Consider the following 11,322-nt stretch of genomic DNA (forward strand, 5'->3'; position numbering starts at 1 on the left):
TTAACTTCTCGTGGTGGACGGTAATATATTTTTCTCTACATCGATGCGCTTCGCCCGTTTATATCGCATGTCGTTAACTGCTATGCAGACATCGTTTTCCATTTGGCAAACTTTTATGAATCGCTCACAGTTCGTTGATCGTTACAATTCGCGTGCATGTAAAAGTCGGAGTAACAGGCTGACGCGAACGCCGCGTCGGGAAAAACGACGCCTCCGAACGAGAAAGACGTTCATGGATCGCGCAAAAACTTTCGACGCGTTTGCTTGGCCTTCTTCTCCCACGCGTCGATTTGTATCCTTCGAATGGATAATGGTTCGCCATTTGTTTCTGATTGTACTTAAACTGGTGCACTTAGCGTTATCGCTTGTAGTAACTAAATTTTATTTCCTATTTTAGAATAAGTTTGTCTTGCTTACAACTTATACTCGCGCTCATCGTGCGGAACTTCCGTCGTATTGACAGCTAGATGATGTACGAACGATATTTTTAAAGTCCGAACTTGATGTAATCGCGTTTGACACAAATATATGATAATCCGGTAATTATACGGGTCATGTTTTTTCCTGATTTTTAGGCTATTTATTACTTTGCTATTTTTTACATATTTATGATTTTGCATATCTATACAGGATAATTCGTATGTTTACATGATACATATTACAATAAAATGAACTGTTTTGAAAAAAATCTTTTTGATGTATAAAGACTCGAAAAATTCTCTAGGCATTGTTTTCACATTAATTTTGCTGCGAATAATTTTTCGAATAATTTCTGAGAAAACAACGCTTCATGTGGACTATTTTATATATGTAACTTAATCCTGCATTATACATAGAACGTAGCATGCTTTACGAAGTTTACACAGAATGTCAACTGTACTTGCCTCTCAGGATATGCTTTATTATTTTTTATATTTAGTAACATACGTACAAAAATTTATTTCTATATAAATTTGCTAAAATAGAAGTACTTTATCAACGCTTTAGTTACGTTACATTCATTTTCGGATTATACCAAAATAAATACGTAGGTTTTATCGACGCAGGAAGCGTCTCAATCATCCTGACGTCGGCTATACATTGATCCAAGATCATGATAATTGTTTTTCGACATTGCATCGAACGTGCGAGAGAAAGCTGCTTGATCCGGATTGATGGATGCGACGGCCACAGTTCATTATTGGTTCCATTATATCCGCTTCTTCAAGCTGAGTCCGACCACTGTCGGACAAGCTGTTCGATCGACCTATCCTTTTATTGTGTAACGAAACTGTCCGTCATTTAGGGTGTATCACTATCGGCGATCAGAGCCGCATATATACATGCTGTACACGTATAGTATCAAAGCAGTATCATGGGGCCTACGGTCAAATGTTAATGAAGGCAGACCCCCAGTGATATCAAGTGACATGTAAGTAGCCACTCGAGAATAAGCCCTGAATGATTAAAGTTATGCTTCTTGATACACGAATATATTGGCGATATATATTGGCTTTATACAGGAAAAAATATCAAGAAAATTGATTCTTATATATTTTATATATTTTATATATCTATTTTTTTGCAAAGAAATGAAATGAGAAACTACATATTTCTTAGGAAGAGTTGAGTATAATGATCAGTCATATTTAGTTTCCATTTACATTTTAGCTGATCTTGTTTACAATAATCTTATGGTTCTTAACAGTTTTGAAAAGCTATGATTTTTTTCTCAATTTTGTATTTTTAAACGTGTGCGTATATTATACAGGATGAATCATAAATATATTTTAAAATTTGTGAACACATACATATTCCTGGATAAAAAAGAAAAATAAATGTTTCTATAAACATTCTCAAACAGAACGCAGTTCATCATAACATCAAAATAATGTCAAATAATTATCAAAAGTCATTTTTCAATAACGATTCATTTTAACGTCATTTTGACGTTATCATAACTTATTGTTTTGCTTAGGTTATGGGTCATAAATGCTTCATCAACAAAATAATGGACACAAATACTGTAACAATGAATTTATTTAAAAGTTTCAGACGGATACTTTTTTGTTCACAAGAGATGCTTAAACTCCTCCATCATTTTTCACACGTGCCTGTGCGTGACATATACATGCCATTGGCGCATTATTTCAAATTTATTTACGTCCATTATTTTAATAACAAAGCATTTACGATCTAATGTTTATAGAAACATTTGTTCTTCCTTTTTATGCAGAAACACATTCATGAAATTTTAAAACATATTTACAGTCTTGGCTAAAAATGTATTAGGCACCTTATTAACCATTATTTAATGTTTTAGCTCAAAAATTGGTTTATGGCATTTGCTATAAATTATCTTATGTTTAAAAAATCTTTTAAACTTATGTATAATACCAATGAAGAATAGGTAATAATGCAAGTAAAAGATGAATGAATAATTCTAGATGAATAAATAATAAGTGCCTAATATTTTTAGCCAAGGCTGTATGATTCATCTGGTATATGACACAACTAACAGAATAATTCAAAATATACATAATAAGTATGAAAAAAGGAAATAAAATTGGCTTATTCGCACAGTCGTCTATTTCTCTCGAAAGTTTCGGTAAAATACAGCTTAGAACGTGTTTGAGACTCTCTTTGTCGCCTTACTTTAAGAAGAGGAGCATCAGAGCGCGAGAAGTTGCCCTAATACGATGAAGTAGTTCTTCGAGGCATACGGTTATGCTGATAATAGCGAGGTAGGCGAGGTAGGTCAGCAAAGAAGCGATAAAACTTCCTCGAGAGGTTTTCCCCTCCTCTGTTTTCCTGTGACACAACAATACCGTTCAAGCCTTCTTTTATAGGCGGTTACGCTCCTCACCACAAGTAGTAAATGACTTGGTCTGGCAGCCGTGTTATGTCTTATTACGATGGACGGTGACTCGCTCGAAAAAGTTTGACGTTGTTAGGGTATTAAAAAGAATCGACTGCAGGAGATGCACTTAAGTACCGCGACCTGAACAGAGATATGGCTTCCGGTTGCGTGATTACCTGCTTCCGTTTACACTTTAAATATGGTACATGAAATATGTCGGATCGTTACCAGGCCGCAAATTTTTCTTTCCGCGCTATGCGAGTTTAAGCGAGCAGTATGTATTGGTCTTTCCATTGCAGAACAATCGCATGCGGTTTATCGCGTGTTCTCGCAATTAACTAGAGCCCCGGATTTAATGCGTTCGACAGCCAGGTGACTAATTGGCTTGTTTCCGCCATGACGTTTGTATCGATAAAATGAAATTCATACTAGGGTATAATATAAATTTAAGCCACATTTAGAAATTTTCTTAAAATACTTGACATTTATATTAATAACAATTCAATCACACATAATCGCTTATTTGTATAGTAACAACATAAAAAAAATCATTATTTTTTTAATCATTTGCAAAGAAAAAGTGGAGATATAAAAAAAAGCGAAAGAACATACTTCAATAGAACATACTTTTATTCTTCTATAATCAGTTATTACGCTAAAATTGCATTTTAACATTAATATTATAAAAGTTTTTAATGATTCAGAATATTCAAACTTATTTTCTAAATTCTAAATAAATTTAAAAAATTTGTTTTTTTTTAATGGTGTCGTTGTAACAAATGAGCGATATGTAGAGGCACTTTCAGAATTTTTTAGTATATCCATATTGATTTTGCAACGACATAAAATTATTATGCTATATGATCAATTATATTTTTCCGAATATAATCCATCATTCAAGAACATTCATAATTATCTTTAATATTAAATACATATAAATGACATCTGATAAATACATTAAATGTTTATTTAGGTAATCCATTATCCGACTCGCATTTCATAGTATATATGACATTAACTTTAAGCTATACTTAATATGCATTGTGCATTATATACGAGGATATCTAAAATCAATCGTAAGTTAAAAATAGCACACTCAAGAATAGAAATGGACAACTAAATAAGTTTAACGCAGAGGCTAATAGTCGATAACCGCCATACGTCAGATCGATAAACATAAAAGAAAATGCTGGCTGCAAATATACAGAAGGAATGTCAATGAACAAATAACCCAAAGGCGGATATACGTTACGATTTTATTTTATGGCATAGTATTTCATCTTCACTCCGTTAACAGCTTGTCATTTCCCTGGATAACCCAGTTTACGATCAAACCTGCATTATGACGATCAATCAGAATTTGCAGGTACAATATCACGAATTATCCGTACCCTAATTTCATAATGGTATGTCGGACGTGCATAGCGCGTCTAAAGCAGACTAATTACGAAATCGTTTTGGTTCCTGTCCTAAGTAAGAGTTATACGCGCTCGTAAAAGAGCTTTTCTTAGAACTTGTTTCATTTCTTTCCACCAATACGATCTTCTTTATCTCAGAAGTGTGTCGTAAAACTCATTGCGTATAATCATGTATCATTGCCAGTGATTGCTTGTCAACCAATCATAATTTACTGTATCTGTATGGTTTTTCTTCTAGACAATTTGTATTCGTTTTCCAAACTTCATTATTTTAAGAAGATTGTAAGGGTATAAAACATATATTAATATTTACGCTTTGAATAAACTACATACATATGAAAGTTGTGTCATAACATTCTGTTTTTATTGAGCAACACATTTTTATAGATCATTTATTTTATTTGTTATTATTTTTATTGTTATAAACAAAAATTTTAAAAATGATAATAAAAATCTAATTTTTTTTGTATATGTACTTTAAGTATTAAAAATGACTTGTGCAAAGTTTCATTGAGATTCATCAATTAACTTATAATAAATAAATATTTTGTTTATTTACTGAACAACTAATGTCTGCATCTCAATATAACTTTACATAAATATTCTTGAATTCATAAAGTAAGCTTATATAACAAAAATTGAGATTTTTATCATTATTTTATAATATATTTTGATATATTTCTATTAGACTACAAATTTAAAAAAGAAATTTTTTTTATTGAAATAACTTTTGATCTAGATGATAAACTGTCTCTGATTTTTTGGTATTACTTTTAAATGTAATTTAGAATAATCTGTAATTTTTTCAAGTAATTTTTAAGATATTGCAATTGCCTTATAACCTGCTTAAGTGACGACTTAAGTTTCATGATACGACCAAACTGTGAAATTCTCATTCTAAGCGAAAATGTCTTTCCATGAATTTGTTGTTTGAGACTTTTTTATGGCACGGTCATTCTTCAAATTATCGTGGTGAAAGTTTTTGTTGAAGAAATTTTCCATTCACTTATAAATCATTTTTGTAAATATTTTTGCTCTCTTTTGGCTCCAAAATGAAACAAGTTTCATTTTAAGCGAAAAAACGAACTCTAAATTATCGTTCGATATTCTCTTTTTACCTGTATGTAGTGCTTAATTTAGTAGTATAACCCATAACATATTCATCGTTCGCTTTGCATTTAAAACGGAGCTTGTTTTATTTTGTAGCCGGCACCGGAGCTTTGCTACAATAAAAAATCTTTTAAAATAATGAATACGTGGTTCGAAATAATAAGTATATCTGTGTTTCACCTATATTTATACGAATTTTAATTAAATGTTTAAATAGTGTTTGACCGCGAAGCGTTATTTCTGCCTTGCTCCACACGAAGCGTTTCATTAGCAGTGTATTTCCTAATTACCGTTGACTTTATTTCTACTCCGTGTGCAAAACGAGCTGCTGCAAAGTCATTGCATTTTATCACGGTTAGAATGTCCTTTAATGTCGCAACATAAAACAGCCGCAGGATAATTGATGCATGGCGAGATGGATTCTGGCGTGTACATTACAGAGGTAGAGAGATAGAGAGAGAAAGAGGGGGGGATATCAACGAATCCTATACCGAGGCATGCATAACAAAGGACGTGTAATTTATTGTTAAAGGGGTGGACAAGGCGTACGATGCTCAGGGATGCTTGGACGAACGACGGTAGGAAAGGCTGGTGGCGATGGTGGTCCAGGTTGGGCGGATTGCTGGCGATGGCGGCAGCCATATCCTGTCTCGTTGCCCCGTTTCCGGGCGCCTCGGCCAATCCGGAAGCGAAGCGTCTCTACGATGACCTGCTGTCGAACTACAACCGCCTCATCCGCCCTGTTGGCAACAACAGCGATCGCCTCACTGTCAAAATGGGACTACGCCTCTCCCAGCTCATCGACGTCGTGAGTAGACCCCACTTAACCCATTATCCTATCGCATGTACATGTGTGTGAATAGCGTTTATACTCTATATAGAGGGCTTGGCGTCCCCGGGACGCACGCCAGATATGTAGAGCAAGAGTACTTGGTTGTGAAATAGTCCAACGTGTTTCATCGATTGGGTCGAGCCAGAGGGAAACGATATCGGGCTGTATTGTTTCGTTAACGAAGTCGGCAAAGCATCTGGTATTACTAGCAGTGATGGATTTTAAGTTTATGAATAAAAGCCGCACTTTATCCCCTTTCGTTTTCTTCGTTTTTTTTTTGCGATTTTCGCGTCATTTGAAATTATAAAAATATCAGATTATATTTTAAGTCGTTACGTACACACGCGTGTTATCATGGAAAATATTTCCTCGATTTCAAGCACATCTCTTTGCTTTCGAGAGATACCTATGACAATTTAGAACAAACCTTTTAACTTATAATATCTAAAATTTAATAGCGTATCATTTTCGTATGAGGTTTTAATAAAGTATGCTTATATTAATTTCCTAACCGCTCAATTTGTATGATTTGCATTGTACTACGCCATACTATTTTCGCAATATTGATGTGTGTGGATGCTGCAGATGCGAAACAATGTAATGCTCGGGGCTCACTTTCAATTGCTATTTGGAACATTCCATTTGCGTAAATCAAATTAGAAGTTCTATCATTGTGCATTGTTAATTAAATTGATCAAACTGTTTACCTCATCTTAATGAGATTTATAATATAGAAAATAAAATATTTCATAATCATTTCTTCAATATCTAGTTTTCTTTTCTTTTTTTTTTTTTTTTAATAAAAGTGTTGAGAAGGGCTACGAACCATAAGAAAACAATATTTAAATAAAAGATATAATATAATTAATAAGAACTAAACAAGAAATAATACAAACGGCGTTTCGAGCCCGATCGGGTCATTTTCTATACATATTTAAATTATAAATGGTTTAAAACTGATAGATAAAAAGATGAAAAAATAAGTACAGTCTAGTGGATGTATATTGGTTACTTAATCGCAGTCCTTAATCGCTTAATCCTGTCGTTATCAAGCTGATATTAAGTCCAAAACGATGATATAGCACATGTCAATATAAAAGGCTCCTTGTTTAACAAAGTCATTATGCGTAAGAATATTCGTTATAGAAGTATCATAATTATAATAGTATCAAGTCAAAGTCTTTAAAATTTATAAAGTATGTTATAGTGTTCAATAATAAAAAATACTTAGTATTTGTCCGAATACAAAAACTTTTTATGTCGATCGAAATATAAAGGTACTTTAACGAAGCAAGATTGCGAGGAAACGTCTTAATTTTCTGGCTGAGAAAAACGAAGTGAAGGAATCATTAAAGATAACTTTTTTTTTATTTATACATTCTAATTATTGCGAAAGATAATTTATTATGATACAAAACAAAATGCATTTCGTTAATAATGTTATTAAAGCTTAATTTATATCAAATACAGTTAATAATAAGCTTAAAATCAATTTATTAAAATGTAGGACATAACATAAACAAGCCTATATATTAATGAGACGAACTGAAGATCTGCTCTGTGTAAAATAGATTTTAATTTTCTCAAAATTGCAAATAGTGCAAGGTTTCGAGTATTCATCTTGACATTTTGGTCCATGATGTTGTACGTCTATTCGCTTATCTAGAAAGACACTTGTTTGTAACGTATGTATGCGCGCGTGCGCAGTGTGTGTGTGTGTGTGTGTGTGTGTGTGTGTGTGTGGGTGGGGGGGGGGAATATGGGTTCTACGCTAGATGACCGATAACGGTCGTCCGCGTATTTGCGGTGATAAGTTGGATTCCGGGAGTTCCTCCGCCGGAAACGGAACTAATTTACAAGCGAAGGGATCCATGGCACTCGAACTATTAATTGCCATAATCTGATCATCAGTAATCAATCGCACCTCAGCGAGGAACGTTCGAAACTAAACATATACACACGCACACATACACGCGGTGATGCACTTCTCGGTCGATCGATGTGTTAGAATTACGTTGATTGTCCCCGTTCCCCGCATTGTCTCCCTCGGTTATTACATTCGAGTTACATGCCCGCGACTCGATCTGAATTTCGGCAGTAATTACCTCGATCATGGATCTCTATCGACTAATACATGCTTCAGTCCAAACCATAATTAATTTGTTATCGGCTGCTATCAGCGCACCTACTGTCACACGTTATCGACGTAGGGTTCACAGGCCACACGTTCGATGCAATTTTGATACCGATGATTGTTGTAGCTTTCGTCAAAAAGCAATAAGCAGGGTTTATAGACAGTTTCGCGGAATCTTAAAAACATGATGTTGCTTTAATGAATCAAATTAATTCTGCTAATTTTTGCCAATTTTAAAAAAATCATATAACAGTCAACACACACACACACACACACACATACATATACGTTAATTAAATTTAACTTTATAAAAAATTGGTATGTCAATATAATGTTGCTGCCATTTAATTAATCAAATTAATTTCTGCCAATTTTTTAAAAATCATTTAATAATCACGCTTAAAGTGAACTTGATCAAATATAATGATATTATATAATATCTATTTATACTATATTTTACATTATCATCGCCGTTATATAATATTATTTTTAAGATAATGGATCTAATAAACTTTATCTATTCAAAGACTTTATTCAACAAATTTAAAATAGAATTAACATTATTTTAAAAAACATTTCTGATAAAAATATACGACTATCAAGTGATATTTATTTCGTTCCTACAGTTACATTTTATCGTTTGAACATCAAGTAAAATTTTCAACATTCTCAAAAGCTTTAATACTCAGCTGCAATTTTAAACGAAAGCTTGTGCAATTCCGCTTTTCGAAATCTCGTTACCGTTACACGAATGCAATAATTGTCGAACGCGAAATCGTTCGTTTGGTTTATAACGGTTGCCCGTCTACAATGTTTATGATTCACTCAAAACTATCGCGCTCGGTTGTAGTGCATGTAACTTTTCACTGATTGAAAATCCCGTTGCGAAGCCAGTAAATAGTGATTACTGCGGCGATACGTGCAACGAACTCATTCATTGTACATACACACGTTCGTAGAATTTACGAAACATTTGCTCTGGTTGATCGGATTTCACTAGCGAAGATAGCGGGAAAAGTAACGAACGTGGACTTTGGAGATCGCGTTATCTAAAGCAGTTGCAATACCGGAAGCCGATCGATATTTGATCGATACTTACATCGAATATCACACCGTTTTCTGTCTCATGTAACGACACTTGCCATGCGACGGCCAACATCCCTTTTCACGCCAGCGGCTCGACAAAAGCTGCAAAATTCGATCGATAGTCGGAGGCTAACTGGCCGATTGTTTCTTCACATAAATGGCTGTACCAGTTTACCGCGAGTGAGAGAAACAGAAGTACGCAGTGAAGAGAGGAAGTGAGCATTCATTTAATTGTCAGAGTCACGCTTCAACACTCTAACGGTGTTGACTAACAATGGGTACTTCGCATTGGCATTTTAGACACATCCTTGATATATACCTGCAGTCAGTATTTTCTTATGATCGTTATCGAAATCTTTAGTCGTCACGTAGAATGTGCTCTTTATCAAAGTGAAACATAACACACAGTAACTGATGGTGCAACTCTAACGAGAGGAAAATATAAGGAAAAGTAAGAGTCTTTTGTATAAGAAGTAAGTAAATATATTGATGAAATTTTTTGTTGATTAGAAATAGTATGTGTTTATTTGTCTTTATCGTATCAAAACTTGTATATTTATTGACAAATTCGTCTTACTCGCAATCATAGAATTTATTTATACGGAATTACGTGTCCATTATGATACAGAAAAGTATTCATACACGGTAGATATTAAAGAAAATTTTATTTTTAATAAGTAAAACATTAATTAGCAATTTATCAACACAAAGATAGAATATAATTTTTAAAAATTACTTTACCCAAGATACGCGCGTAATAATTAAAATATATTCTCTTAAAAATAGGTAAAAATAAAAGACTGATAAAAAGATAAAAATTATTTGAACGCACAAAAAGTATTTGTACAGTTATAGTCGAGGAATTCAGCTTGTAAAATCAGGAACACGCAAAAACTCTTTTGTTTGTATTGGGACAAAACTCGTAGTATAAAATTGCTAATTAATAATCTTCATCAAATAAGAATTCGTTTTAGGTTGACCAAAAAAAACCGTAAAAATATTCATTCATTCATTCATTCATGTACTTTATTGCAATGCATAAAATTTATACATGACAAATGGCAAGATATCAGCAGAACTGCTGTTACAAGTCAGCCAGTAGATCGATTAAAACAAGGTATTACATTAGATATAAAAGAAACATAAACTCGTAAAAAATAAACATATTCACAAATTATTAACAATAACAACATTTGCATTATATTTACATTATTATTATAAAGTCGCAAGAGATGCAATGAAACCTGCGGCGGAAGAACGAAAAGAAGTCAGAAAAGGAGAAATCTTTAACGGGAGATGGGAGCATGTTGAAGTATTTAACTGAAGTTAGGAAAAGGCTGCACGGAATTTGGCAGAGCGATGAGAGGGAACGAATAGGAGATTATGAAAGCGGGTGTCAGGGGGGTTAGAGGAGGAGCGAAGTTCGGATTTAAAATGCAGAAGATGGCGCAGGTAAGGATGGGTACGTTGGATACGTTGAATACGATTAAGCAATTGCTGATTAAGAGCAGGAATATATACCATATCGGCGTAGTCGAATAAGGAGATAATCAGCAATTGAGAGACATGAAGTTTTTGCGACGTAGAGAGAATATGGCGAAAGGGATAGAGGAGACGAAGACGAGCATAAGCAGCTCTGCACTTAGTGATCACATGCGACTCGAAAGACTAAGACGAGTCCAGATGAACACCAAGGACTTTAATAGAGAAGGAGCAAGGAATTGAGATAGAGAGAATTTATATTGATATTGAAGGATTGAATACGAGATAGTAATACAGATGAGCTGACGATGAGTAAGGAAGATTTAGAAGGATTCAGATGCAGGGCGTTAGTATTAGCCCATATCGAGGTAACCTAAAATATAGTATGCCTTGTACGAAAGTGCTAATAGTTACGGGAGCG

At 33.9% G+C, this 11,322-nt stretch overlaps 1 protein-coding gene across 1 annotated transcript in view; it reads left to right on the forward strand.

The window, feature by feature from the left end:
* Positions 1-5,917: 5,917 nt before the first annotated feature.
* nAChRalpha1 (nicotinic acetylcholine receptor alpha1) overlaps positions 5,918-11,322 on the forward strand; it is a 91,075-nt gene continuing 85,670 nt past the window's right edge. The window contains exon 1 of the mRNA XM_018450718.1: positions 5,918-6,175. Within this exon, the coding sequence (XP_018306220.1) occupies positions 5,918-6,175 (258 nt within the window). The remainder of the gene's footprint in view (positions 6,176-11,322) is intronic.

The sequence above is a fragment of the Mycetomoellerius zeteki genome, unplaced genomic scaffold (assembly GCF_001594055.1).
Source record: "Mycetomoellerius zeteki isolate Tzet28-1 unplaced genomic scaffold, Tzet1.0 scaffold292, whole genome shotgun sequence".
NCBI lineage: Eukaryota > Metazoa > Arthropoda > Insecta > Hymenoptera > Formicidae > Mycetomoellerius > Mycetomoellerius zeteki.